Here is a 27,770-nt window from a genome sequence, read left to right as displayed (position 1 = left end):
ACCCTCACAGTGCAGACTGTCCAGGCTGGGAGGGGAAGGGCGGAGAAGGCCACTTACTTGGGGGACTGGGCCTGGAAGTCAAACTTGAGCCGGGCAGCCTTCCTCTGGGAAAGGGGAGAGGTCAGGGCAGAGGGGGCTGCCTCAGCCAGACAGGGTCCTGCCCAGACACCCCCTGACCCCTGAACCCTGGGGACTCTCTTACCTTCTTCTCCTCCTTCCTGGCAGGGCTGCTACCCCTTTCAGAGGCACTCGGCTCTGTGGAGAAGCACCACCTCAGCTTGAGGAGGTCACGTCTAGGGGGATGGGGTTGGGATGGGTTATGCTCCCCCCTCCCCCCACCCAGGTCAGGCCCAGGGAAGCAAGGGCTCTGTGACCTTCCTGGCCCCCACCCTCCCTTTCCCGGGGCACCACATAGCTGTGAGAGAACTTCCGCAGCAGGTAGATGGCCATTCAGTGCCAATAAAAACAGGATTTGTCTTACCTCGGGCTGAGGAAGGGTAGACAAAATCTCTGCGTCCCAGGAAGGGGCTTCCTCCTCCATCTGCCATTCTGTGGGGGCTCAGGGGTCGGGAAGAACCGAAGTAAGGTGCATGCGGGGAGCTGGGCCTCCAGGCTGAGGCCGGGCTGCAGGGACAGAAGCAGTGAGTCACCTGCCTGGAACTTCACATCCCTCAGGGCTAGTCCTCATACCTTACTGACCTCCCAGGACCTCCCTCTCCCCCCAGTCCTGTCCCCTGCCTCCTAAGGCGTCTTCCCAGGTCCGGGACTCTCAACAGGATGCCCTACTTCCCGTGCAGCAGAGGGCCGGGAAGGGTGAGGCCTTGGGTTAGGAGAGGAGAAGGCCGCCCGAGGGAACGCGGGAAGTGTCGGGGCTCAGGTCCCACTCCCCGCCGGCCGCCACTGCCGCCACCGCCGCCACCTCCGCCACCACCACCGGTGTCCTCGGCTTGGGGCAGGTGGCCCTCAAGGAGTGGACAAGCCCCTCCAGAGCTGCGGTTGGGACGCCCCTAGGCCACTTTTCCGATCTTCAGGCCCCTCCTCTGAGGCTCGCCCGTCCCCCATCGTGGGCAGGGCCATCGCCCCCTCGCCGGCCCGCGCCACGTCCCCTCCGCTGGGAACAGACCCTCTGCTCCCGCCGGCGGCGTCTCTGCCACTCACCGGGCCGAGGGCCGCTGCTCTGGGGCGGGCTGCTCAGGGGACCGTCGTGGCGCCTGCGAGTTCTGCGCGGGGGGACACCGGACGTGATCAGAGCTTGGGACCCCGGGGCCAGGGCAGCTGAGGCCAGCGCCGCCACCTCCTCCGGAAAAGTTCGCGGCTCGGGAGGGAAGGAGGCCGGGGAGGGGCGGGACGCGGGGTCCTAGAGGCGGCCGCGAGCCTTCGTGCAGGGAGGAGGCACGGAGGAAGGAGGCTGGCCCGGGAAGCCAGGGCCGGGTCGGGTCTGGGGGTCCCTGGGGCTGCAGCTAGGGGTGGGACCAGGCGGGGTGGGGTATGGACTGAATCGGAGTTGGCCGGGAAGGGTTCTTAGGGGTCCCTTAGAAAGTCGACGCCCAGGGTTTTGACGATCGGACAAGGCTGAAGTCCGCCCAAGGCCGCCAGTTTCTAGGTCTGCCTGCTCCCTCAGTCCCCTGCTGCTATGGCTAAAGCCTTTCCTCTTGAAGCCCTCCGGAGGCTGGTACCTTAGGGGACGGCAGGCGGGTCTCAATGGCCCGCAGGTCCTTGTCCAGCTCTGCGCTCAGCTTGGCCAGTTCTCTCTCTAGCAGGACCTGGGGGATAAGATTCTTTTGGGAAGGGCACTGTGTCGGAGGCTGGTCAGAGGTCAGAAGTGAGAGGATGGTCTGGGCAGGCCTGGAGGGAGGGGACCAAGAGAGGTTTCCATGCCTACAGGCATGCTTCAAGGGTAGTGGGAAAGTGTCACGTCCTCTCTGTCACCAGTCCCCAACTCAGGACTCCAGGGTGTCAAGAGTGCCTTAGTCTTTCCTGGCCTTTTTAATTTTGAGGGAATGGGGTGGTGGTGGTGGTCGTCGTGGTGGTGGTGGTGGTGGTGGTGGTGGTCGTAGTGTGTGTGGAGGGGGGTGGTTATGTTTTGTTTTGGAACCCGAGGACTTGCCAAATTCCTTTCTATTGGCCTGCATGGCCTTCCATGGCCTGGCTTCACTGTACCCACCCATCATCACACTGCTCATTACACACACACACACACACACACACACACACACACACACACACACACAGGTATATACTCAGGGACACATTCCCCCTACCCTAATCTCTTCTTACACTTTTTCCTAGAGGGGCTGTCTCTCTGCCTGGCCAAACTCGGTTCCATTTCACGAGTACCTTTGGTAACTCCAGTTCACACTGACTAGTCTTTTCCTGCTCTGAGATATATATATATATAATTCTATGTGTGTTTACTAATCATCTACTGCATACAGGCACTGTCCTTGGTGCTAGGGATAGAGATGAAAATTGAAAATGTACGGGACCGGGCCGAGTTAAAAGTCTTGGGTCCATGGCCTGGGTCCATGGCTAAGACCACACACAATACCAAGAGTCATCCTTGTTTACTGCTGACCCTGGTGTCTTTCCATCATCCCATCCAGCAGCGCTCACCTCAATGGGCTGTGCAGGTTTCTCAACAGGGTCATCCACCAGTGGTTTCTTGGGCTGCAGGGTGCAAAGGGTACATCAAAGAGGATGAACTCAGTTGGGACAGGATCCCGCTGAGGGGTGTGTCCAGCCCTAGAGGATCTTGTTAATACTCTCACCTTATGCCCAGTTTCTATTTCTTGCAGAAACTGGTTCCAAGAGTCTTCTGTCCAGACATTCTCTACTTTCTCTCGACGTCTGGGCACCTGCATGGATGGGAGTGGTCATCGGCTTGAGTGAAGGGACATTAACTAGGGTTGGGTCTACAGTCTAAAGGCAGGCCTTGTCTTCCCTGACATGCCCACGAGTCCCTTCCTGAGTATGCAAGCCCAAATCAGGGAATTATCTGCTCGGTGTCAGCAGATGGGTATGGCTGGAGAGCATGCAGCTGGGAACGGTGCTTGTGAGCAAGGTGGTCTACCTGATTTGGGGGTTGGAGCCCCGAAGAGGATGGTCTGAAATTATAGTTAAAGGTGTTTCTAGATGTCTCTTCAGAGTGGTTCCAGTGTCTTCTGAAGAAAGAGAAAATACCACTTCAGCTTCCTTTTAGAAAACGGAGGCATGGGTGAAGAATGTAACCAGAGGAGAAGGGGCTGTACCCCACTCCTCCACCACTGTCTCCATTCCCACAGAAGGAGTCTACCTGTCCCCCTTACTGTGGAATTAGTGTCATAGAGTGGGCAGTGTGTGAATTTCAGGTTTACATCCAGCCCCATCACCTAGTATCTATGTAACCTAGGAGCTATGACAAGCTGTATGGAGCCTTGGGCTCAACACCAGTCAAATGCAGGAGTGGGTGCAAGGTGCCCAGCAGAAGGCCTATACACACATTGCTCCGTGGGTGGCCAGGATCTCTCTTGTAGCCTTGGCAAAAGTATCTGGTATTTGTGTTTGGTGTGTTGTGTACCAGTACAGCTGGCTTTCCATAGCCAAGTGGTATTATAAATCATTGCTGTGGAATAATACACTGTGAAGATGTGTTGCTCTCATTGTTGATAAAAAGCTGATTGGCCAATGGCTAGGCAGGATTTTTGGGGCTGAGAGAACACTGGGAAGAAGTGAGGAATCTCAGTAGTGGAGAGGAAACATGGAGAGAAACAAAATGAACTTGCTGTGTTGAAAAAAGGTACCACCACATGGCAGAGCGTAGATAAGAAATATGGGCTAATTTAAAAAGTAAGAGCTAGTTAGTAACAAGCCTGAGATATTGGCCAAGCATTTGTAATTAATAAGTCTCTGTGTGGTTATTTGGGAATTGACTGGCAGACCAGAAAAGTCCACCTACAAACCATAGCCCAGGATGTAAGACTATACACAAAACCTGTGGGCATCTCTGGGCAATTGTTTTGGGTCTCTGGGACTCAAGTTACGGAGCCTAGATTCAGCAACAAAACCTATGTGGCCACCTCAGTCCTGAAATGTCCTGCTGCCTCTGCTCTCCTCTAGGGTTCCTTTCCTGGCTGGCTTTCATGTCCCAGCCTCTAGTTTTAGTCTGAAAGTTACCCATGGAACAAGTGAGTAGAGCTTATCAAATGATGGCATGTCTGACCACAGGGTGAAGATTCATTGCCTATAATTATGACTCTGTTCTCATTTTGATAATAAAAAGGTGATCATGAGAATGGAATGTGCTGTTGGCAGTAGGAGGAAGCTCTCATCCTATGGAAACCTGTGTGTTAGAATGTTTGCAGACTTGCTCTATTTCAACCACAATGCAAGGGGCATACACTGGCTTACTCGGTCCTCACAATCTCCCCCACCATCCGCACTTACAAGATGTAGACATGAGGCTCGAGGTCGAATGGCCAGTGGCAGTTGGCTGACTTGGACCTCAACTCTGGGTCCAGTCTGGACCTCCTCTCACTACCTCACTGATGACAAAGACCACAGATGAGTGATGGCTATGCTAGTGAACTGAATTCTACCGCGTAAAGGCACAACGCCTATGTACTTAACCAGAGAGCAGAGTTCCTGCAGCACCTGAGCACGCAGTCCAGGGGAAGGAATTTCTTCCCTTCCCTCTCTGGAGGGCACCTCTCAGCCACAATCTGGTGGAAACCTGGGTCCACTTATGGTATTGGATTTTCTTTCATGTTTTAAAGTGGAAGGCCACATGACCAAGCTGCTCTTAACAGCTTCCATCCCCAGTGTCCTGGACACACACACACACACACAACACTCATGGTCTCTGGTTCTATGAGGGTCTGATTCCTGATGCACAATAGGAGCGGAAACCCTCTGAGCCCCTGGAGAACCAGTGGAGAAATAGACCTTTCCTTGTCGGTTCCACATTGTGCCAGCTTCGGCCACAAGGGGACACTAGTCCCTGCCCTGCTTGCCCACAGCTCACCCGTTGGAAGTCACTGCTGTGCCAGGCCTGGAGGCAGGTCTTTGCTGGGGCTCTAGATGCCTTGGGTCTGCAGAAGAGGCACGTGAGGACACCCCTGGAGGTGAAAGAAGACAGACAAGGACTAGGGTTGGGCGACTATTTAAGGCTGTGGTACCCACCTCCATCCTAACACCTAGGTTACTCCTCACAGGGACAGATGGGCTCCTGGCTAGTACATGGGCTTTGTACAAAGAGCTTTATGATACAAACTCTTCAGAACAGTTTGGGGCAGGTAGTATACCCATTCCACAGATACAAAAAGAGAGGCCCAGGGAAGTCTGGCCAGCAGATGGCAAAAACAAGGGCTTTCTGGGCAGTGAAGGAAGTCTTAGTCACCTCCTACCAGGGGATTTAGTGTTCCCGGAAGTGGCCTTTAAAATCTTCTTGTGTGGAACCACACCACCTGGGAAGCCCTCAAGCCCAGGCCACAAGTCACCAGACCCAGACCCAGACCAGTGAACCCATATCTCTCACCTTTGGGTAGGTCTTCCAAGGTCCAGTCCAGCTGCAGGTCTGGAGAATGGAAAGGACTGGGTCACCAATGGGACACAGAGTGAGGACAGGGTGCTCCAGGAGCCTGCCTAGCTGCTCCCAGCCTCCCTTCTGCCTGGAGCAGAGGGTGAGGGCTGAGTCAGGGCCTGAAGAATGTCCCGAGGGAGGGAAGGAATTAGGAGGGCAGCCTTTGGGAGGGCTTGAAATGCCTGCTTCTGGCAGACTTTGGGCCTGGGAGAGCCAAATGGGCGGTACCCACCCCCTCCTGATTTATTCCCACACACACCCTCTCCTGACCTCTGGAGGCTCGTCCTGGCCATGCCAGCTTGTGGAAGCTGTGCTTCCTCCCAATTTCCCTTCCCCACCTGCTCCTCCTTCTTACTTACTTCTCCGCCCAGAACCACACCTCCCAGTGTTCAGGACTTTCAGGGGGTTGGGGTGAGGAAGGTTTCTGGTAAGCAGTTCTAAAACCCAAATACCTTTCTCAGGAGCCTGCCTTCACCTCCCTCTGCTGCTGGGGTGTCTGAGTTTCCTCACAGCGACCATCACCACATCTCCAGTCCTTACTCCTCCTTCCCAGCAGGCATGCTGCTACCACTGCGACCTCAACCACTCTGACCAAGGGCTCAGGACCTCCATGGCACCCAGTCTTATGGTCCGCTCCAAAGTCATCTAACATGTATTGTATCACAGCTCTTCCTTCTGAAACGCCTTTCCTCATGTGACTGCAGGGAGACTGTTGGTCTCTCCTCCTCCGTCTCTGGAAGCACCTCCAGGCCCTAGGCTGCTTTCCTCTCATCTCTGAGGCCTTGCAGAACCCACGCCTGGGGAGCTCAGTCCTAAGGCTGTTTCTCCATCTCCCTCTGTGATCTGGGCTAGTCTTAAGGCTTTTCAAACACAGTCAGCCTTGTTTCCACAGCGTCTACACCCATGGATTCAATCAAGCCCACTTTGAAAGTATAACCACATCTGTGCTGCACATGCACATGGATTTATTTCTTGTCATTGTCCCCTAAACAACGCAGTATAGTGTATGTATAGCCACTGATGCAGCATTTACTTTGTATCACATATAAGTAATCTGGAAGTATTGTAAGGTCAATGAGAGGATATATGCAGATGGATGCAAATATGAATACTTATACCTACATTTTATTGTTTTTTATTTACTTTATATTATATTTGTATGTGTGTTTGTGAACCACCTGTGTGTCTGGTTCCCCATGGGGACCAAAAGAGGGTACCAGATCCCCCTGAAGTGGAGTTACAGAGTTGTGAGCTGCCATGTAAGTTCTAGGAATTGAACCTGGATCTTTTAGGAGACCAGCCACTTAACCGATGAACTACCTCTCCAGCCCCTTCAGAGTTTTTTGTTTATTCTTCTTAGAAACATTTGCGTGTGTATATGTAGACACATGCATGCCACAGCATGTATGTGAGGGTCAGAGTCGGTTCTCTCCTTCCGCTTTGTGGGTCTCGAGGACTGTCAGGCGTGGATGCCTTTACCCACTGCGTCATCTTGTCAGCCCATTTTCAGTTTTTCTTTGAGATAGGACCTCATAGCATAGCCTAGGTTGGCCAAGACCTCATGACAGTCTTTCTGCCTCAGCTTCCTGAGTGAGCCACCACAGAGTCCTATAGCCATCGCTTTGGATATGGCACTTTATACCAAGGGCTCGTTCTTGCAGGGTTCTCAACATCTGGAGGGGGTCGGGAACCAATTGCCTTTGGATACTAAAGAATAAGGATGGTGCGGTCTAGTCCCACAATTCTACCTTATAGCTAAGCCAAGACTGTAAATTAAAATGGCCTCGAGAACTGGAACTCACCATCTCTTTCGAGAGTCCCGGGTATTTCCATGTGCAGCTCAGACCTTGCCCTTGAACTAGCCTTGGACATTCCTCTGCCTACTCCACTTAGGTGTGACATGCCTCGGAAACAAAAAGCCTCTATTTTTTGTTTCCTGAGACAAGGACTCATTGTGTAGTTCTGGCTGTCCTGGAACTCCCTGTATAGACCAGGCTGTCTTCGAACTCACAGAGATCCTCCTGCCTCTGTCTCCTGAGTGCTGGGACTAAAGCCATGTGCCGCCACACCAAGCTTCAGATGCCTCTTAAATCTGCTCCCTCTGCAGTCTTTCCTTTTTCTTCTCACACACACACACACACACACACACACACACACACACACACACACGCGCACACGCGCACACGCGCACACGCGCACACGCGCACACGCGCACACGCGCACACACGGCAGCACCAAAGACAGGCACACTCCTGTGACTCCTGAAGCAGGAAGACTGAGAGCTTTAGGCAAGCCTCAGCTACATGGCGAGCCCAAGGCCAGCCCTGGAATACGCAAGACCCTGTCTGAAAAATAAAAAGGAAGCCAAACAGCAGCTTCATCCTGCAATGTGCTCAGGTTTACATTCACTCCTGAGGCTGTCCTTTCAAGTCCTGTCCAATCATCCGCAAATTCCAAGACTCCGCCTGGAATTCCCTGGATTCCCCACCCCCTCCTGCTGCCCACTGCCCTGGTCTGGGTCCCTGGTCTGGGTGTAGACTGGACCACAGCGGTTTCCATGATGGCCTTTTCCCTCCCAGTCTTGCCCGTCTCGGGAGCTGGTCCCCTGGTTCCCACCCTCTCTTCTGTGTCCGGCAGTGGGCACTGGAATGGAGATCCTTCCAGCCCCCATTGTCAGAACAGTCACTCTGCTGCTCAGAACTGCCCAGGGGTTCCAGGTTTCTTGTCTGGTAAAAGCCAAAGTCCTCCTAGGGATACTCCAAGCCTCACAAGACCTGATCCTGTCACCTCTAATGGTGTCTCCTACATGAGTTCCCTCTCCAGTCCAGGAATGGGCCAGATGTGCCTTTCCCTCTGGGTCTTTGGAGCATCCTCTGTTGCCACATTCCTCTCTACCCTTTCTGGGCTTAGCTCAAGGGCCTCTTCCCTGACTGTTCTGGGTGAGGTCTCAGTCTAGCTGCACTGGCTGCTCCCCAGCCTTCTTTCTTTTTATTCTAGCCCTTTCCACTGTCTGCTTATTGTGCATCTTCCTAGAACAGTGTTCAGTAAGTCCTGAGGAACAGGCAAGGATTGATCCAGTGCACAGAGAGCCTGTGGTGAGCTCATATGCAGGGCTGGCTGCATTCAGGCTTTCAGAAGACACCAGTGTTTCACGTGGAGGAAGGACCACCGTGAGTGGCACTGCAGCCTAACCAGACACTCTCAGAGGGATCTCAGGAAGCCCCCAGAGGACATCAGGAAATTTTAGCTAGTCACTGTCCACCCAAGGATGCTCTGGAGGCCACTGTTGGCCTCAGGCATTGGTGAAACAGAAACTCCCTCCCTCTCCCTCTTCTCCCCTGCCCCCATTTCTTATTTAGATTTTTGAGACAGAGTCTCACTTTGTAGCCTAAGCTGGCCTCAAATCTGTGATCCTCTGCCTTTGCCTCCTTGAGTACTGGGGTTATAGGCAGCAACTTATTTAGGGGGTATATGTGTGGATATTTTCAGGACTACTCACCTTAGAGCTTGGAGAGAGAAGCATCTCATAATTCAGAAGAATCTCATAAGCAAAGAAACCCTCCTTTCTATTCCTCCCACAAATTCCATATCGTTGGAAGTCCATTGGGTTCTGGGAGGGTGTCTAACCTGGCATTTTCCGGTGAATTTGCTGGAACATTCTCCGATACCAGTCTCTGGGGCTGTCAACACTCTGAGATCAGAAAATCAAAATCAGGCCTCCCTGCTCACCCACCGTTCTCAGGCCTCCCTGGTCACCCATCCTTCCCAAGGACAAGCCATGAGAATTTTCCTAATGAAGCCTTTCTCTGGGCACCTCGAAATCCATATAGATGGCTGGGGTCTGGGGAATGTCTCTGGTGGTGGTGGTGTGCGTGTGCCTCTGTGTGTGTGTGTGTGTGTGTGTGTGTGTGTGTGTGTATGTGTGTGTGTGTGTGCATGTGGATGTGGAAAAGGCTGAGGTCTATTGCTCTCCACCATATTTTTTTATATTTCTTTCATTTATTACTGGGGGTGGGATCTGCACAGGCCACACCCACATGTGGAGACCAGAGGACAATTTATAGGAATAGATTCTCTCCTGCTATAATCCGGGTCGAGGAATCAAATGTAGATTGTCAGGAATGATGACAAGTGCCTTTATCCACTTTTTCCATTTCACCAGCTCTCTACCTAATTTATTTTTAATAAACTTTTTTTTTTTTTTCCTGGAGCTGAGGACTGAACCCGGAGCCCTAGCGCTCTACCACTGAGCTAAATGCCCAACCCCCTAATTTATTTTTTCATTTATTTTTTTAAAGTTTTTTTTTTTAAATGTGTGAGTGTTTTATTTGCCTCCTCAGAGGACAGAAGAGAGTGTTGGATTCCCTGTGACATACCATCTGACAAACACCACCCAGAGATCAGCTTTGGACTATGAACTGCTCAGGACAATTTTGAGATGGCTAGCTGAGATGATCCAGCCTCACAGACTACTCTAGTGAGGACTTGAGATAAGCCCTACACTTTTGCATATGCAGAGACTGGGCATAAAAAAGGCCATCATGGAAACCGCTATGGAGTTATGAACATAGTCAGTCGTGAACTATACCGTGTGGGTGCTGGGAATCAAACCCTGGTCCTCTGCAAGAACAAGTGTTCTTAACCCCTGAGCCATCTCTTCAGCCCTTTATTTTTATTTTATTTTATTTTTGAGACAATGCTTCACTCGGTAGCCTTTGGCTGGCCTAGAACTCACTGTAGACCGGGCTGGCCTTGAGCTCACAGAGATCCTCCTGCCTCTGCCTCCTGAGGGCTGGGATTAAAGGCGGCGGCACCACTCCTTACATTTTGAGGCAGGGTCTCTCACTGAACTTGGAGTTCATTGTCTCTGCTAGCCTGGCTAGCCAGGAGGCCACTGGGCTCTGCTGGTCGCCCCCACCCCCAGCTTTGGGACCGTAGACACATATCGCAGTACCTAGTTTTAACAGAGTTGTGTGGTAAGCGTTGTACCCACAGAGCTTTCTCTCCAGCTCCTCCTGTGGCAACTTCATGTGGCATGTGGTATATGGAAGAATTCTCTTCAGTGTATAGGATGATGACCCTCCATTGTGAGAGGCAGAATGATTTACATTTTTATTCTTTGTGCTTTTCCATAATCTGTGTGCACGTGCACAGTGCACACCCATGTGTACATGTTTGTGTGGGTGTAGGTGTGGTTGTATGTGTGTGAATTCACATGCATGTGGAGGTCAGAGGTCAACCTCGGGTATTATTCCTCAGGCACTGAGACAAGGTTTCTGTGCAGCCCTGGCTGGAACTCACTCTGTAGACCAGGCTGGCCTTGAACTCAGAGATTTGCCCGCCTCTGCCTCTCTTGTGCTGGGATTAAAGATGTGCACCACGATGACCAGCTTGTCCACTTGGATTTTTGCGACAGTCTCCCTCAATGGCCTGGAACTCACCAAGTATGATAAAGTGGCTGGCCAGTGAGCCCCAGACATCCTCCTGTCTCCCCTTCCCAGTGCTGGGATTATAAGCATGTATTACCATGCCCACCTTTAAAAAAACTTTTTGTGCCGGGCGGTGGTGGCGCACGCCTTTAATCCCAGCACTCGGGAGGCAGAGCCAGGCGGATCTCTGTGAGTTCGAGGCCAGCCTGGGCTACCAAGTGAGTCCCAGGAGAGGCGCAAAGCTACACAGAGAAACCCTGTCTCGAAAAACCAAAAAAAAAAAAAAAAATTTGTAATTTACTTTAATTTAAAATTTTTAAATTTTAATTAAAAATTTTAATTTAAAACACATATTATTATAAGTAATAAAATATTTAAATTTTAAATAATTTAATTTAAATGTTGTGGTTGTTGTTCCAGGGACTAGCGTTCAGGTCCTCATGCCTGTGTGACAAGCACTGTCCTGGCTGAGCTATCTCCTCAGCCTTGTTTCTACATTCCCGACGCTTCTCCAATGATCCTTTCTACGTGAGGAAACAAAAGTAACACTGGAGGGAGAGAGGGTATTTCCCCTAACCCACCACATCTGGACCTTACAAAGCATTCCTGAGTATGTGACTGAGGAAATATGGCTGGCCCCAAGATACCAAGGTAATGGAAGGTCAGGCCCCCAGGAGTCCTGGTGGAATACAGGATCCTTCCCTGCCTGCCACGGCATGGGGGGCAATCGCTCAGGACTCACTCACTCAGCCAGTCAGTAGGCAGCTGTTCTGTGGGTGCTACGCCAGGCCACTGAGATGCAAAACTAAGAGGCATCCCTGCTAGGTTCCGCCCTTACAGTGGGAGCTTTCCAATGCTGAGATCTGTACCATGTAACACCTGACTCAGACACACCAGGTGTGGGTATCGCCTTCATGCTCACCCCTATTACAGTCATAGACAGAGAACTTAGGAGGGTCTCCGGGCCCCCTCTCTCTGTGACCCCCAGCCCTGGACTCACAGATCGGGGGGCAATGGGCATGCCGCTCTCATCCACGGGCCCGATTCCCTCGTACTTCACCCAGCGCTTGTCCCGTCTCTTGTCCTTGCTCCATGTGGCTGACCAGTTCTGGGCATGCTGGGAGGCAGGTTGCTTCGGGCTCGCAGAGGGCCGGCTCCCAGGGCCTGGCCAGGTCTGATACCATGCTGGGTCTGTGAGAGGTGTGTAGGGACATTAGCTGAAAGGCAGGGGTCCCCACCTGACCTTGGCTGTCTCCTCAGGACATCGATCCCCGTGAGTTCAGTTTCGACCCCTCCTAAAGCTCCCCATCCCCAGCAGCGCCCCAGGCTTCCACTTGTTTGGTTCTTAAAAATGAATTTTAAAAGGATTTTGTTTGGAGCAATCTGTATCTATCTCCACCCAATTCTGTTTTCCTAGGACTGTCCTAAGAGTTTGCAGAAGGAGGGCTGGGAATCATCACTTGCAATAAATGCTGGGGACATCCCACCTAGGGTGTGGCAAGACAATGATTCTGGGCTACAGGCGGGTTGGTGGGGGAATGGGATTGGACTAACTCAGACTTGAATTCTGACGCCAGCTGTGCCAGCTGCTGGCTGCTTAAGTTTAGGCCCATCAGTCGCCCTCCTGGTGCCTCAGTTTCTACTTGTGTAAAAGGAGAGAGTGACTTCAGTAAAGATGGGGTGACTTCTAGTCCGTGTCACTGTACCCAGCACATACGGACAATGACCCTCAGAGAGTCAGAAACTCATTCCCCAGGCATGTATTCTGTGTCCCCAACTCCCCCACCGCCTCCTCCCCAGAACATTTCATTTCTAAGTACTTTCGTCTAATGGCATAAATGCTTCAAGGCCAGGATGGTCAAGGGTGTGGATCTCAATGCAACCTCATCTACTCCGAGCATCTCTGAGACTGAATCCCCACTGGGAAGATGCCCATAATCGACTGGGACCTTGCTTGGATGTGGATGGATTAGATGAGGTGAGGCCTGTGGAATGTCTGTACAGTGTTGCCCTGCTGTAAGTGTCCAATAATCACTTGTTAAATGACCGAGGTCCTTTGCGCAGTGTCCGGCTCAGGGGCACAAATGCTCAATAAAGGATGCCCTCTCTCTCAGGCCTGGATTGTACTGAGGAGTCCCCAGGAGCTCAGAGACCTTAGGGCCCAGATGGCAGGCTCAAAAGCTGCATCCCCCATCCCCATGGCCTTTCCGGTTGCATGAGAGTCCTGAGTGTCTGGGAGGAGGGGGTGGGCAGTCCCTGTTCGTTCTTAAGCTAGCACATCTCACCCTCCCATTTGAATCACTGGCCCTGTTACAGTTCCCTTGACCCCTAAGGCCATGGCTCCCTGTACATGTCCTTCCCTTGTCAAGAGGGAGGGAAGGGCTGTGTCAGCCTGTTCTCTCTTCAAGGTTCCTTTCTCAGGATAAGCATGATCACCCAGAGCACCCTAAGCTGAATTCACAGTTCCCTGGGGGAGCTTCTCATGGCCTTGAAAGATCTATTCCTTTCCATCAGGCAGAGGGTATTTTCCCATCCCCTGCACAGTGTTCCTAGAGCAGATCTTCCCACGCAGACCCACCTGGATGCTGGGAACCATCTCTCCTGGGTGGAGCATAGCCATTGCACACAGTCCTGGGTGCAGGGTCATGGAACTGGAAATTAAGGGTGTTGGAGCCACCATTCCGGATCACGGGCACCTGTGGAGAGGGGCCAGGAGCGGCAAGCTTAGGGCCCAGAGGTTCCACTGGAGTGGGAAGGGATGGCAGCCGGGGCATAGCCACAGTCTGGCCTCCTGGGGAAGCCCTGGAGGCTCTCTGGATCTTTCTTCAGGCTATCTTCCTTCCTTCCCTTCTCTGTCCCCTGCTCCCTCATCTGGCCTGCTAGTGTCCCTATCAACTGCTGGCCCACCAGGGTACCCTTTTCCTTGCTGTTCACTCACCCTGGTCCCCCGGGAGGACGGGCCTATATGGGCTCGGAGGTGGCCAGGAATGAAATCGTCCAGGCTGGGCCCAGCAGGGAGGCCTTGCATGCTTGGGTCAAGTTTGGAGGACGCAGGATGTGCCAGCTGCTCCTTCGTGTGGACTCTGCAGGGAAGGAGGAAGGAAGAGAAAGCCTTGCTGAGCTGGACTGCCTGGGCCCTCCTGACTCAACCCACGGGTTGGGGAGGAAGGTAGGTTGTGGGAGGGGATTATGGCCAGCTGGGTGGGAGCTCAAGGGCCCAGGAAACAGGCGGCTTTGGGCACCCGCCTGCAGGCTGCCAGTGCGGACTCCCAGAGGCACAATGGACTGCTTGTTAGGCCTGGGGCAGGAGCGCTGGGTGGGAATGGGGGAGGGGAAGCCAGGCAAGGAGGAGGATAGGGAGGCTGGCCAGGGGCAGGCCTGCAGCCTGCTGGCCACCCCTCTGGGGCTCTCTGTGCCAGCATAGCCAGCTCCCCTAGAGGGGAGGCACCAGGGAACTAGGGCAGGTGGCAGAGAGGACCCAGGCACACAGGACTTCGTTTCCATTCTTCGGCCACCCTCATGCCCTGGGTAGCATCTGCTTGCCCACAGGCACAAGGGCAGCCAATATCAAGGCCACCTATCTGCTGACCACAGGAAGCAGCCAGCAACGCCCGCATCCCTAGCAGGGCCAAGGAGAGCCTGGGGAGCATGGCCAGGCAGGGCAGTCACTCCTGCTGGAATCAAGGGAATGCGGGCTACCTGCTGGGCCTCCTTCCTGTGCAGCTCCAGAACTCTCAGGGCCAGTGGCAGGTGGATAGAAAGCCAAGCCACAGACGACGACAACACAGGAGGGTCTGCTGCTGGCCTGGGAGTGGTGCTGAGATCCGGAAGCTGCCCTCTTGCACACATGCACACATGGACAAACCCTCCCGTACCCACCCTCCCTGACAATCAGTAGGTTGCTCAGCAAAAGGGAGCGCAGAGCACCTGGGAGATGGAGGCGAGCAAAGGGGGAACCCAGGGATGGGTACAAGAGGACAAAGAGGTCATGGTTCAAGGGCACACGAGAGCTTGGGTGCCCAGAGAGCTGTGGTACAGAATCTGGGCCTCTTCATCTTCATGGCTGGACGGGGCCCCAGTGGAATAAACTTACACCACCTTTTGGACTAGGCCAAATCAGGCTTGTATGTGCCTGTGGAGTTTGTGGTGGTTCCAAGCAAGGACACCAGATCCCTGGGAGGTGTCCTGTGCGGGGCAGAATATATTCATCGCTATGAATATGACTTGTGGGGGGGGTGGGGAACAGGGTGGATCATGTGAGCAGCATGGGAGCTAAGATGAAAAGAAGGTCAGCAGGAATGTGTGCAGCAAGCCGTCATGTGAACAGCACAAGAGTTGTGGGGGGCCGAGGGGATGAAGCCGCACAAGAGAGGCCTGTGGTTCCTTGTCGTCCACACTCAGTTCCTGCTCAGGCATTGGCGAGGGTACAAAGGAGGCTAGGGGTAGCACCCTCTCCGGTCTGCATTTGTGGGGGTTCCTTCTGACATCTGAGCAGCCTACTGGGGACCCAGCCAAGCCCTGAGTGTGTAGGGAGGGGAGGTTGAGTCTGGAGGAGGTGCAGCCCACCCACCAGCTGGATCCAATTAGAGCTCTTACCAAAAGCCAAACGTGCACACACACACCCCAGTTTTGGCTGCTTGGCCTTCCTCCAAGGGAAAGTGAGGCAAGGTGGGGTTGAAGACCAAGGAGGCCTGGGCAGACTAGCGGTGGAGCTATCTACCCCTCCCTGCTTGGCGGATTGGCTGGAGGCCAAGATGCCCTGAACATCAGCAGTTGCACCCATCAGCTGACGGGCCTTCTTCCTTCCCTAATGTTAGCGTCCCACCCAGTGTCCTCTTCAGGGAAGAGGGTTCAAACCCCCATCACCACCTGTTTTCAGGCTTTGTAGACCCTGGGACACCTCAATCTGCTCCTCTCCCTCTCAGCTCCATGTAAAGGCACTCCTGAGAACACACAGGGGTAGGATGGGGCCGGAAGATGGTCCTGGTTTTTCTCCCAGTGGGCCTGCCTGGAGACATTAGGCAGAACCTAAGGAAGACAGAGGCCTCCTGGAGAACTGGTATCTATCGAGCAGAGAACAGGTGTGCGGACACCTCTGGCGAGTTCCCAGAATTCAGGCAGCCCCTGCACCCAAGCAGCCCTCTCCAAAGGGCTGGAAGAATGAAGCACTTCTAGGTTTAGTAGACTCCTTCCCACCTCAGAGTGAGGCCCTGATGGTGGGGACTTTGTCCTCTGCTTTTCCAGGTCTTTCCAAACTACAGCTCCCCACAGACAAGGTCAGGGTTTCCAAGTTCACCTTTTTCTGGATTGCGGGTAGTGGAACTTCATACAACCTCAGAGATTGGGACCCCGGGGGCGGGGCCCTATGCCTTCGCTCCTGTCCATCCCAAGCTGTGCCTTGCCTCCTTCCTGCCCCTTGGCGTTCCCGCACCTACCTTCCCCCGGCGAGCAGGTCGGGGGTGCTTGGGGCCGCCCAGGAGGGCAGGAGCATCCCAGCCGGCTCCTGCCTGGCGCAGCCGCGGAGAGCCCTCGGGGCAAGGGGGCAGGGAGAAGTGCAGGCGGTCGCGGCCCTCGTGACCCGTCAGGACGCCGGGCCAGGCTGGGCGCCCAACGAGGAAGAGGGAGGCCGAGGGGGAGCGCCGGGAGGCAGGACCCTGAGAGTGGTGAGGCGGGAGGAGTTTTGGGGCTCGGATCTGGACTGTGAGCCGGGACTGTGCTGCGGTGGAGTGGTGGGGCCGGCTACTCCCTCCCTCCCTCCCGCGAGTGCCCTCTGTCCGGCAGGCGCGCCACGGGGACGCTGTGGCCCCTTGCCCAAGGGGCCGGGCCGGCCAGGAGGCGGCGCCGGGAGGGGCCACCGAGGGTCCCACGGGAGCCTGCTGGGTTTCCCAGATGCCTTCCCGAGCCCCCACCGCAAAGCTGGCGTCGGAAGGGGGCGGGCGGGCTGGTGGGGGCCACTCAGAGTTTCCAGCGACATTTCCAGGGTGTGGGAATCGAGCTGTTCTGCAGAGCCAGGACAGAGGGCAGGAGTGATAGTGCCAGAGGCCGGGTGGAGCCAGCATTAGATACGCAGCCCTCGGCCTGGGAGAGGCAGGAGACAGGCCCGGAGGCAGACAGGCTGGGACCGAGATAAGGGAGCCCCACAGGCAGGGTGGCCTCGGAGCGAAGGCAGTGCCCACTTGGAGAGAGTTTGTGCCCGTCTAAGCGCGCGGCCAGACGTTTTCGAACAGCCGCGCGTGTACTGGCAAACGTGAGGATGCTCACACACGTGCAAAGTTTAGGGAAGGAACTTGTCTTAAGAGAGCCAGCGGCACCCTGGACGTGCCGCAGGACTGGAGGATAAGGGTGGGGTCCCTTGGGCGGGGATGAGGTTAAGAGGGTCTTGGTGTTCCCATTCACCGAATTTGTTTTGATCCTGCTTTTCCGCTGTTCCTGCTGTGCTGACGCGAATCCCAAGGACACCGCCCATTGGCTGCCCATTCTCTCTGGCCCTCCCTCCTCCCCTCCTCCAGTCTCTTGGCTGGCAAGTGCCGCGGTAAATGTTTACTGACAATGGAAACCCTGGAGTACTTCTAGCCCGTGACTCACTCCTGGGATACCCAAGTCCCCAACAAACCAACCAGTAAAAATGGTTTCTGATCCACTTCAGCTAGGTGTTGGGTATGGTCGGTGATTCCAGTGCAGTTTGGTTGGTGCCTGAGCCACCCTGAGTTTTAGTGGTTTTCAAGCACATCACAGCCCCTAGCACCCTCGCCTCTTATTACCTTCACATTTCCCCAGTGTCGGGGAAAGAGCTGTTCGTGCTGCCCTCAAAAAAGATTCCCTGGAAAACTTAGGCCAAGGAACAGCTTAAGAGATGAACGTGCCAGGGCTCCCATGGGTGCGAGTCTTAAGGAAGAAGCTTGGCAGGCTTCCACAGATGTAAACCTACTAACGGGCTCCAGTTCCCAGTGGTGAGGTATTTTAACAAGGGCAGGTATCGCCCAGTTCAGGAGGGCTAAATGAGATGTCCTATGAGGTCTCCTTAGAGACTATCCACCTGCCTTTTTAAGAAAGCTGAAGGCAGAGGGGTCGGGTGGGTTACAAGGCCCACGGAAGGAGTGGAGGAGCTCTGAAACCCTCTCTGAGGTCAGACGCAGTGTGCTGCCCCTCTGAAGCTGGAATTGTCCATCCATCCCAGGGAAGCAGCCTCTTCCCTCCCCGAGGAAGGAAAAGAACTACCCATTTTCCTCTTTCAAGTTCTCCCACCTGTCAGGGTCCTTGGGACTAAGAAGGGCCACGTCACTTTCATTGTCTTCCTTGTTCTCCAGAGATGACGAAGCTGAAGATCTTCCAACTCCAGGAATCCTGGCCATCCCCTTCACCAGCAGGGAACTTCTTAGGCTCTAGGGCTCTGACCTGGGCTCCAAGATAAATATTTAATGTAGAGGGTGCCGCTGAGCTGCCAAAGGTCCCAGCTTCCTGTTTCTCACAAGAGAAGGTACAGCCATGGGCAAGGAGCTTGAGGACTGGCTACCAGTCCCATCTCTATGGGAATGAGGAGTCCAGTAAACGGGCTTAGAGGACGCAAGTGGGGAGGAAGGGGGTGTGCACTGGAGAGCTGAACGGTTTTTGCTTAGCTTTGCCTGGCTTTGCCTGGCTACTCGGGCCTGGGTTGGCTCAGCACCTCTCTGGCAGGAGCCCACTGTGTTCTCTGGTATCTGGATGGCCTCACAAAACACAGGACGCAAGATCGCTAGGACCACAGGTCAGAGAAAGTCAAGGAAACTTGAATAATTCCCCCCTTGTCTGTCCATATTTAGGAGAATTCCTCCTATTTTAAGAGGATTAAAGGGAGAACCGTAGCAAGGTTCCGAGATTGGACTAAGAGCCAGGTGTCTGGTTTCCTGACTCCTCCCCCTAGTTCCAGCTCCTCGCTGCCTGCCTGCCTGCCTCACAGCTGGGCAGCTTCCAGTGGCGTTCAAGAGCCAGGTAACAACAGATAGTGCAGCCCTGGTCAGTTCAGTATGTCATCCTCTGTCTCCTGCATGCCCTCCTGTCTAAGAGGGACCTCCTTCCCTATTAGTCAGCTGCCTGCACACCTCTGGCATAGCCTTGGGTCTCAGGGACTGCGGTGGCCTCCACAACCACCTGAGCTCATGTAAACACAGTTACGTAACTGCTCTGTTTTTCCTAGCTATCTGATTCCAGTCACCAGGAGCCCCACCCAGCTCCAGGCAGCCAATTCTGCCCAATGCACATTCTCCTCCCTTCTCCCCTCTTCCCCGCCTCCCCCCTCCCCCAGTACTCTGTCCTCTGCCACCAACTCAAAGCACCATCAGTCAAGTGACTACCAGTTAGTGCTGAGGAGAGTCTACCATTTGGATGAGTCACACGGACATCTCTGCTGCGGGCCTCTGTCCTCCACAGAAAGGCACCTGCTAGTTCCTTCCCTGGGACAACCTTCAGTCCATCCTTCAGGTAGACTTTCACATCCATTTTGATTTGTGCTCCTAGAAGAGTATTTTCTTTCTATGGACCAGATGGGAGTAGCCAAGGATATGCAGACTGCTCTAGAAAAGGACCACAAGTAACCCAACAGCGAGAACTGGAGCCAAGTCACCATGGATATACCAGCACAGACCTGGACTCTGTTTCATCCCTGGGGCCATCTCCTGACTCCAGCTCGTGCAGTGCTGCCAACTAAGCTCCATCAATGGCCCCACATATGCCAACCACTCATGGGAACAGGGGCAAACAAGGCAGGAAAGTGAAGTGACCCACTTTGGGGCTCCAAGGGCCCTCTTGCACACTGGCCTATCTATCTGGAAGTCCGGGTTTTTTGATTCAGTCACTGCAACGTGAAGGAATTCTGAGTGGAAAAAACAAAACAAAACATGAACAACAAAAAACACAGTGCAGGTCAAGGATGGTCAATGTCAGGCCTGGCAGCCAGGTCAGGTATGTTAAAAGCCAAGGGAATAAGAGGAGGCTGGGGATTTCAGGCCTGCCTTGCACAAATATTTTCATAGCACAAATATAATAGGGACCTCATGGCTCTCAACATCTAGACCCAAGGCTGTGGAAAGAATCAGTCCTTGCCCAGTTTATCCAGCCTGTCCTCTCGGAGGCCTGGACACAGACTGATATCATATCCACCATGTGCTCCTTTTTCATGGGTGAACAAACAGATGCCACAGGCAGACAGGATGCCTCTGAGAGGCAACTAGACAGACTTCCTTCGGTTCTTGCAAAGGATGAAAAGAACAAGTTGTCAGCTCTTGAGAAAGCAGACTTTACAGAGAAGGATAAATGAGCGATGACCTCAGAGGGGACACAAGCCAAGTCAGCTCGGCCACAGACGAGGGCACAGAACCAGGGGCTGGAAAATTAGGTCTGCCTCAGCCTTCCTTTCCAGCTCAGGTAAACTGAGATAAGGGAGACAGAGGGCTGATTGGCTGGCCAGAGGGTACCAGGAGGTAGAGCGCTGGTCTCCAAACAAAGGCTAACCTGTCTTTCTGCCTCCTAGAATTCTATGACGAACTGTCCCCACTGCATCAGCATTAAGACTTAATTCACCCCTAAGTGAGCAACCCACTGTTGAGTAAGCAGATTTTTAATAAAATCTTAAGAGTTGTGATCTTTGAAAAAGCAAAGGAAGAAGGAAGAAGGGAGGAGGAGGAAGAGGAGGAGGAGGAGGAAAGCAAAGCTATCTAACAACCCATAATAGACAACAAAGTAGGGATTAGATTCTGATCTAGCAGGGGTCACTGTGACTCAATGTCTCGTCCTTCTTTCCAAGGCTCTTAAGCAGCTTCCCACGACTCTGTAAATAAGGGCAAACATTACCTCATCTCACTGGAGCTTTAGCTAAGGGATAAGGCCACTGTTAGCTCAAGTTGTCACTGGGGTAACAGAACATAAAATGCTCACTTGGCTTTTGTGCAGTTAAAAACCTGGGCTCATTTTTCTGAAAATTGCACACTGTGGCTGTATTTGATGTCAACGTTGCAATCTGTGTCCGGCAGACCTAGATTTAGCCTTTCCATCTCTGTTGTCGTAATCTGTCCAAGTCCCTCTCCAGGGCCCCACCATTTCCCTATCTCCAGCCCCAAGCTGTACAGCGATGCTTATCTGCTCTTGTGCACTCACAGCCCCTTGGGATCTATCTGCTTTTCAGAGGACTCCAAAGCTGGTCTAGTCCTTCTAAGCTTGATAATATAACTCTTCAACTCCCTGTGGCTTCTGACTTTTCCCAGGATGGAATCCACCCATGTCTATGGTTAAGATCATATGTAAACTTATTAAATGACTATTGCAAAACATTTTTTTGTGCTTTGTAAGACTATGTTTTCTGGGTTATCATTTTTCTTTTTAAACCTTCCAAGGAGGAATCTCTGCTGGAGAGGCCACAGAAGGATTAGGGACTAGAGCAGGAGTTAGTGGTGGGCATAATTCCAGGAGGGGACAAGAGGCAAAGACAGGGGGTTTATGTGGAGTAAAGCAGAAGCTCAGAAGAGGCCATCAGAGCGTTAACTATGGCTGGGGGTGGGGTATTCTGGGGGGGGGGGTGTCCTCTCTTGAGAAGGGACTTCATTGGCATTGTTAGAAATCAGACCAGACATCAGAAAGCAGGCTTTCCCTCGCCTCTGGAATTATTACCTGGGTCAGAGCCAAGTGATAATTCCCTCTACTAAGAAATCAAGGAAATAAAGACACAGGGAGCCAATGAAGTTATCCTTCAATTTTAAGGGCATTTTCTTCTTTTAATCTTAAAGATGACTTCCATTGTACAGTAAGAAAGTTCTTAACAAAACTTTTATTATTCACAAAGACTTATTAATGTCTCCTGTTGATAAGTAACATTTTCACCACTGTCTTTAACGTAAGGGAAAGCAAGAGAATGCAGGTAAACCTCTAAGCACAAGCAAACAGTCCATCATTCAAGAGGGCCACCAGCTAGATCGACATGTGTGACTGCCTTATCACCTAGGCAACAAGACCAGGAACCGACCCTGGAGAAGGTCAGGTGATATTATCGGGAAGAAGAGCTACAGGTTCAAATTCTGTGAGGAAGGAACACGAGGAGCTCCCGAAGGCATCTTTACAAAAGTTCCAGGACAGATGAAAAATACGTTTTCTTTTTCTCTTGTTTTAAATGATGCAGCCCTGGCTACCCTAGAATTCATTGTGAGACCAGGCTGGCCTCAAATTTGCAGTGATCCTCTTGCTTCATCATGTGCTCAGCCCAAATCACATCTTATCACTATAAATCATAATCTCTGGTTGCCTGCTTCTGATCATGTGCACTTCACTTTGATATGCCCCCCAAAACCAAAAGGACATGGGGGCAGGGGGTGGGGGGATAGTACTTAGAAAACTGTGAAAGGGGAGTGAAGGGAATGTGGGCAGGGACTTACAGGCAGGCAGAGTGCTTGGCTCTACTTCAGAGCTGCACAGAGGGATGGTCCATGTCCACGTCCTCGCTGCTTGATCTGAAACCACCTAGACTTGGCATAAAAGTGTTGACGATGCATAACCCTGGCTCAAACAAAGGTGTTATTTAGCACGTCTTGCCACAGTTGCTGAGGCGTGAGGCCAAGGCCTCCCAGGAGGGAATATGCTCCTAGTATCATCTTTACCTTTGTGACTGCATAGATGAAGGCAGCTAACGCTGACCCCATTCACTTTGGCTGGCTAGATAGAGGCAGGACAGCTCCCAAGTCCCAGTGTCATGTAGTTCCCCTCTCTCAGACTCAATGGCACAGAGCCCTACTGTTAACACAGCTCACTGCTGGCATCCAAGATGAGAGAGAGCATTGCCCCGTCCTTTGGCTGACCAGCTTCCTTCTCTACACACGTCTGTTCTTTCTTACGGCTTTCCTATGAGCTTCTGGCCACGGCAAGAACCGAAAGGGATTCCTCCGTGTGACCCAAACCCTCCCCTTCAGTCTCACTGGCCCATCCTGGCTGTCCTTTACACCAGTCTGACAGACTACAGGGAAGATGGGATGGCTGTCAGATGAGGTCAAACCCCATGGTTAAACCACAAACAATCTAGCAAACTAGAGCCTCATACCCAACACTGAGCTCTACATCCACTCTTCCTCTGGAATTTCTTTCTGTCTGGGTAGGGAAAACTGAAAGCAAGAAAGCTGGGTTCCACCGTTACCACAGCAGCCAGTTTAAATACTGGGGTTCTAGAATGCTACCTCAAGTCTTTACTGGTCAGGAAGTTATCTTCAATACAAACATTGGGCAGAAAAACTCGATGATCACTAATATGAGGGAAACTATGAATCGTCAAGGTGGGGCAGGATTTTCCTAAACTAGTATAACTGAGTAGTCATTCAGATTGGCCAGCAGAGACTTACTCCTCTAGAGTGTGAACTTTACAGCTTTTTATAGATATGATACAGGCAACTCTTGGGAGATCAGCTAGAAGATTTACATGGGGCAGAGGGAAGGGATCTGGGCTTCCTCATTTGAAGACTGGAGAACTCTTGCTCAAAAACTGTGAGCAGGAAGTCCAGCTGCATCTCACATGACTTGGGATATTTTTCTTATATACACCAGCTGCCTCAGACATTGTGCATGAAAGCCACATGGAGAAAAGTAACTAAGGGATAATGCCAAGGCTGAAAAGACCTCAAAGCTACTCCACTCCCAGAAATCCTCCCCTCGCTCCTTGCTGTCATCAAATGATTTTCTACTGACCAGGAAATCGTCAGGTGTCAGGAAATCGTTCCCAAGTTATCAGGGTAAGGAAAGAAGTGTTCACTAGTGAGAGAAACTTGCTTCATCAAATAGCAAGCTACTCTGGAAGATGAGAAAAGGCAATGGAAAAGGAAAGTGGTACGTGGGAACAAGGCTCACACTCCCCAACAGTCTGACGCCTCTGTTCCTAGGCAAGGAGCCACATCAAGCCCCTCCATGGTCGTGTGCTAAGCCATGTATAATTTGATGGTTAATATCTAGTGATAACAGGTATCTGTCACCTTGAGATTGCAAAGAAAACTGTAGCTGTTTCCACTGTAGCACACTACTGAGCAACCCCCAGCACACACACGCACATACCATGTATGCACACACATGTGTTCTGATTTTAATCAGAACACAGAGATTAAAAGGGGATGTTCCCTGTGTATCAGATGAATTGGCCTTTGGTAAGTGTAAAGTTCCATACGTATATATTTAACCATGGCTGGGAAGCCCTGTCTCTGTGGAGTGTCCTTTTTAAGTGTCCTTTTGCAAAGGAGTGCTCTGCCATTCCTAGGAAATTGCTTGAAGAAGTGGGTTACGTTAATTTTTCCAAATAGAAGTTTCTGAAAGAGAAGGTCCCTGTGGCCTACTGTGAAAATCGAACAAGAGGGAAGTGCTTTTGGCATCTTTAGGATATAAGAGAAAGATGGAATGAAACAGAAAGGCTTTGAAAATCCCAACACTGGAGAACTTGGCCAGCACCTAAAATGGAGTGGTGGCCCTAAGCAAAAATAGCTGTCCAGGGGCAAAGCCAAGGTAGGCATCCAGGAGGAAAACCTGTTCAGATTAAATGTGAAAAGAACTCCGAATGAAGTTTAAAGTGAAGAAACAGTAACTATTACAACAGACTCCGAAGGCCATCCAAATGGGCCTTTGAACTGTTTTTTGGTTCCGAGGGATTTGCAGAACCTCGACCTCTGCCTGCTTACGGGGTCCTTAGGAGTGAGGGACACCACGGGTGGACTGTGTCACAACATCATCTACTGTAGGACTGACTTTTGTAGGTGGCTTTCCAAAGAAAGGATCTTTTTTACCACTGGGATCTGGGGAGAGAAACGCAGAAGATACAGAGAAGACAGCTACTCAGGCCTGGCCTTCCCTCTTTCAGGCTTTTCTCAGGATAGTTAAGATCCTCTGTCTTCCTCCACAATGCCCTCTCCCTGCCTCCCATCAAGACAGGGGCTCATCTAGCCCAGGTTGGCCTCAAACTCATTCTTTTGTTTGCTTTTCAAGACAGGGTTTCCCTGTGTAGCCCTGGCTGTTCTGGAACTTGCTCTGTACGCCAGGTTGGCCTCGAACTCACAGAGATCCACCTGCCTCTGCCTCCCAAGTGCTGGGATTAAAAGCGTGTGCCACCATGAGTGGCTGAGATAAACATGTTTAATAATTTTATTCTTTTAAATTTAAAGAATATATGCATATGTGTGAGCTTGTACATGTGTGTACAGTGCCCAGAGAGGCCAGATGAGTGTATCAGATCCCCTGGAGCTGGAGTTACAGGCAATTTTGACCCAAATGGCAAGTGTGCTGGGAACTAAACCCGGGTCCTATGGAAGAGCAGCTAATGCTCTTAACTACTGAGACATTTCTCTAGTCACCCCCCCACCCCACCCCCACCCCCCGAGATAGGGTTTCTCTGTGTAGCCCTGGCTGTCTTACAGCTCACTCTGTACACCAGGCTGACCTGGAACTCAGAGATCTTCCTACCTCTGCCTCCTGAGTGCTGGAATTAAACGAATGTGCCACCACCACCTGGTGTCCAGCCAACATTTTGAAAAACTATTTTATTAAAAATTTTTTATATTTACACATTTTGTGTATGTACAAAGTGTGCCTATGGCGACCAGAGGACTAGTCTAGTAGAAGTTGGTCGTCTCTTTTCACTAGTGTGTTCCAGTTATTGGAATCAGATCACCGGCTTGAAGATAAGTGTCTTTCCCTGCTGAGCCATCTTACTAGCCCTTCATTATTATTATTGTTGTTGTTGTTGTTGTTCATGAGTGCAAGCATGCTCATGCCATGGCTCATGAAACCAGAGGACAACTTTCATGAGTCAGTTCTCTTCTCCCACCATGGATTCCAGGGTCAAATTCAGGTCATCAGGTGCTTATGTGGCAGGTGCTTTTCCCTGCTGAGCCATCCCACTGGCCCTTGGCCTTGGAACACATTAGGCAGCTAAGGATAACGCTGAACTTATTGATCTTTCTGCCTCCACATCCCCAGTGCTGGGAATGTGGGACTATGTCATCTCACTTGGCTCTCTTTTATGAACAAAGCAATCCACCCAGGAAGACTACAATTACCAAAAATGCTTTGATCTCTGTCATGAACAAACTGCAAAATGTTAGCAAAGGTATTAAAAAACAAAACAACAACAACAACAAAACCAGATGGGGGCTGGAGAGATGGCTCAGTGGTTTAGAGCACTTATTCCTCTTGCAGAGTATTGGGTTCAATCCCAGCACCCATAAGGTGACTCACAACCATCTGTAACTCTAGTTTCTAGGCTTCAGATACCTTAGACACCCTCTTCTGACCTATTTGTGCACCAGGCACACACATGGCACACACGCATATACTCAGGCAAAACATTCAGACACATAAAATAAAATAAATCCAACCCCCCCCACAGATAAACAAGCTAACCTTTCATTTTCCTCATGAAAATCATAAATTCTTTTTTTTCTTTTTAAAGATTTATTTATTTATTATGTATACAGTGTTCTGTCTGCATGTGTGCCTGCAGGCCAGAAAAGGGCACCAGACCTCATTATAGATGGTTGTGAGCCACCATGTGGTTGCTGGGAATTGAACTCAGGACCTTTTTGGAAGAGCAGCCAGTGCTCTTAACCGCTGAGCCATCTCTCCAGCCCATAAATTCTTAAAAAGTAAAAATTGGCCGGGCGGTGGTGGCGCACGCCTTTAATCCCAGCACTCGGGAGGCAGAGCCAGGCGGATCTCTGTGAGTTCGAGGCCAGCCTGGACTACCAAGTGAGTTCCAGGAAAGGCGCAAAGCTACATAGAGAAACCCTGTCTCGAAAAACCAAAAAAAAAAAAAAAAAAAAAAAAAAAAAAAAAAAAAGTAAAAATTACTGTTGTTTTCATGCTTTCCTCAAACGTCCCAATATGCTGCATTATTGTTTGAGGTACCCGCTTTAATGCTAGACTCCCACATCCCACATGACATCAAAGAGTTCTACAGATTCTACACTTTCCAAGCTTTGATCAAGGGTGCCCAGAATCCAACAGTCATTATAAAATTCATCAGTGAGTGCTGTGATATGGCACCTATGATCAGATTGAGCCAGAAGTGAAGCCGAAGCAGCCCCAAGTCTTCTATTAGTTAGGACATTTTTTAAGAAGTTAAAAAAGCCCAACAAGCTAGTCAGGAGTGGCGGTGCACACATAATACCTGTACTTGGGAGGTAGAGGCAGGAGGATCAGGAGGTCAAGGATAGCCTCAGTTACATAATAAGTCTGGGGCTGGCCTGGGCTACATAAGACCTGTCTCAGAAATTAAACCAAAGCCAGGTGGAGTGTAGCATTCCTTTAATCCTAGTACTCACAAGGCAGAGGCAAGTGGAGTTCTGTGAGTTCCAGGCCAGCCAGGCCTACATAGTGAGACTCTGTGTCAGAAAAATAAAAATCTAAGGGGCAATTATATCTGAATCCCTAATTTTGGGTTCCAAATTATGCTAATCAAGGTTCCACAGAGTTCAGCCTAATGGCCACTGAGAGATGAAACCCCAGTTACTTAGAAGTTAGTTTTCTAATTCCTTCTAGGAGACCAGAAGCCTTCACTCATCTGATCCCTTTAAGAAGGTTCAATTTACAAGGACCCCATCCCCCTATCTAATACGTTTTCCTTTTAAACATATTGACAGTGGCAAACAGAAGCATGCTGGGAAAAACAGATGCAATGCCTGACGTGATGACACAGAAGGGCAAGAACAGGTCTCAAGACTGCATGTCCTGAGGGCCTTCAGAAAATACTCCAGTGTAACTTCCTTTGCAGATGGGTTCATCTGGGTTTAAAAAACGAAAAC

General features: G+C 51.5%; 1 protein-coding gene across 4 annotated transcripts in view; it reads right to left on the bottom strand.

The window, feature by feature from the left end:
* The window catches only part of Sorbs3 (sorbin and SH3 domain containing 3), a 28,137-nt gene extending 9,646 nt beyond the window's left edge, over nucleotides 1–18,491 (bottom strand). Inside the window, exons 1-15 of one of the 4 annotated variants that reach the window (XM_052732832.1) lie at nucleotides 18,232–18,491; nucleotides 13,925–14,069; nucleotides 13,565–13,682; nucleotides 11,987–12,177; nucleotides 9,185–9,248; nucleotides 5,513–5,551; nucleotides 5,000–5,093; nucleotides 3,071–3,161; nucleotides 2,769–2,855; nucleotides 2,614–2,667; nucleotides 1,677–1,763; nucleotides 1,159–1,220; nucleotides 482–624; nucleotides 203–255; nucleotides 58–104 (exon numbers count right to left, since the gene is read on the bottom strand). In XM_052732832.1, the coding sequence (XP_052588792.1) occupies nucleotides 58–104; nucleotides 203–255; nucleotides 482–624; nucleotides 1,159–1,220; nucleotides 1,677–1,763; nucleotides 2,614–2,667; nucleotides 2,769–2,855; nucleotides 3,071–3,161; nucleotides 5,000–5,093; nucleotides 5,513–5,551; nucleotides 9,185–9,248; nucleotides 11,987–12,177; nucleotides 13,565–13,682; nucleotides 13,925–14,069; nucleotides 18,232–18,338 (1,382 nt within the window). In that variant the 5' untranslated portion in view covers nucleotides 18,339–18,491. Of the gene's footprint in view, nucleotides 1–57; nucleotides 105–202; nucleotides 256–481; nucleotides 625–738; nucleotides 901–1,158; nucleotides 1,221–1,676; nucleotides 1,764–2,613; nucleotides 2,668–2,768; nucleotides 2,856–3,070; nucleotides 3,162–4,999; nucleotides 5,094–5,512; nucleotides 5,552–9,184; nucleotides 9,249–11,986; nucleotides 12,178–13,564; nucleotides 13,683–13,924; nucleotides 14,070–16,421; nucleotides 16,732–18,231 lie in introns of those variants that run through there. The other 3 variants (XM_052732833.1, XM_052732834.1, XM_052732835.1) reach the window with 3 other exon arrangements.
* Nucleotides 18,492–27,770: the final 9,279 nt, after the last annotated feature.

Source organism: Peromyscus californicus, unplaced genomic scaffold (genome assembly GCF_007827085.1).
Source record: "Peromyscus californicus insignis strain IS unplaced genomic scaffold, ASM782708v3 Scaffold_12__1_contigs__length_115047231, whole genome shotgun sequence".
In the NCBI taxonomy this organism is placed as follows: Eukaryota; Metazoa; Chordata; class Mammalia; order Rodentia; family Cricetidae; genus Peromyscus; species Peromyscus californicus.
This window is presented reverse-complemented; position numbering and strand designations above follow the sequence as displayed.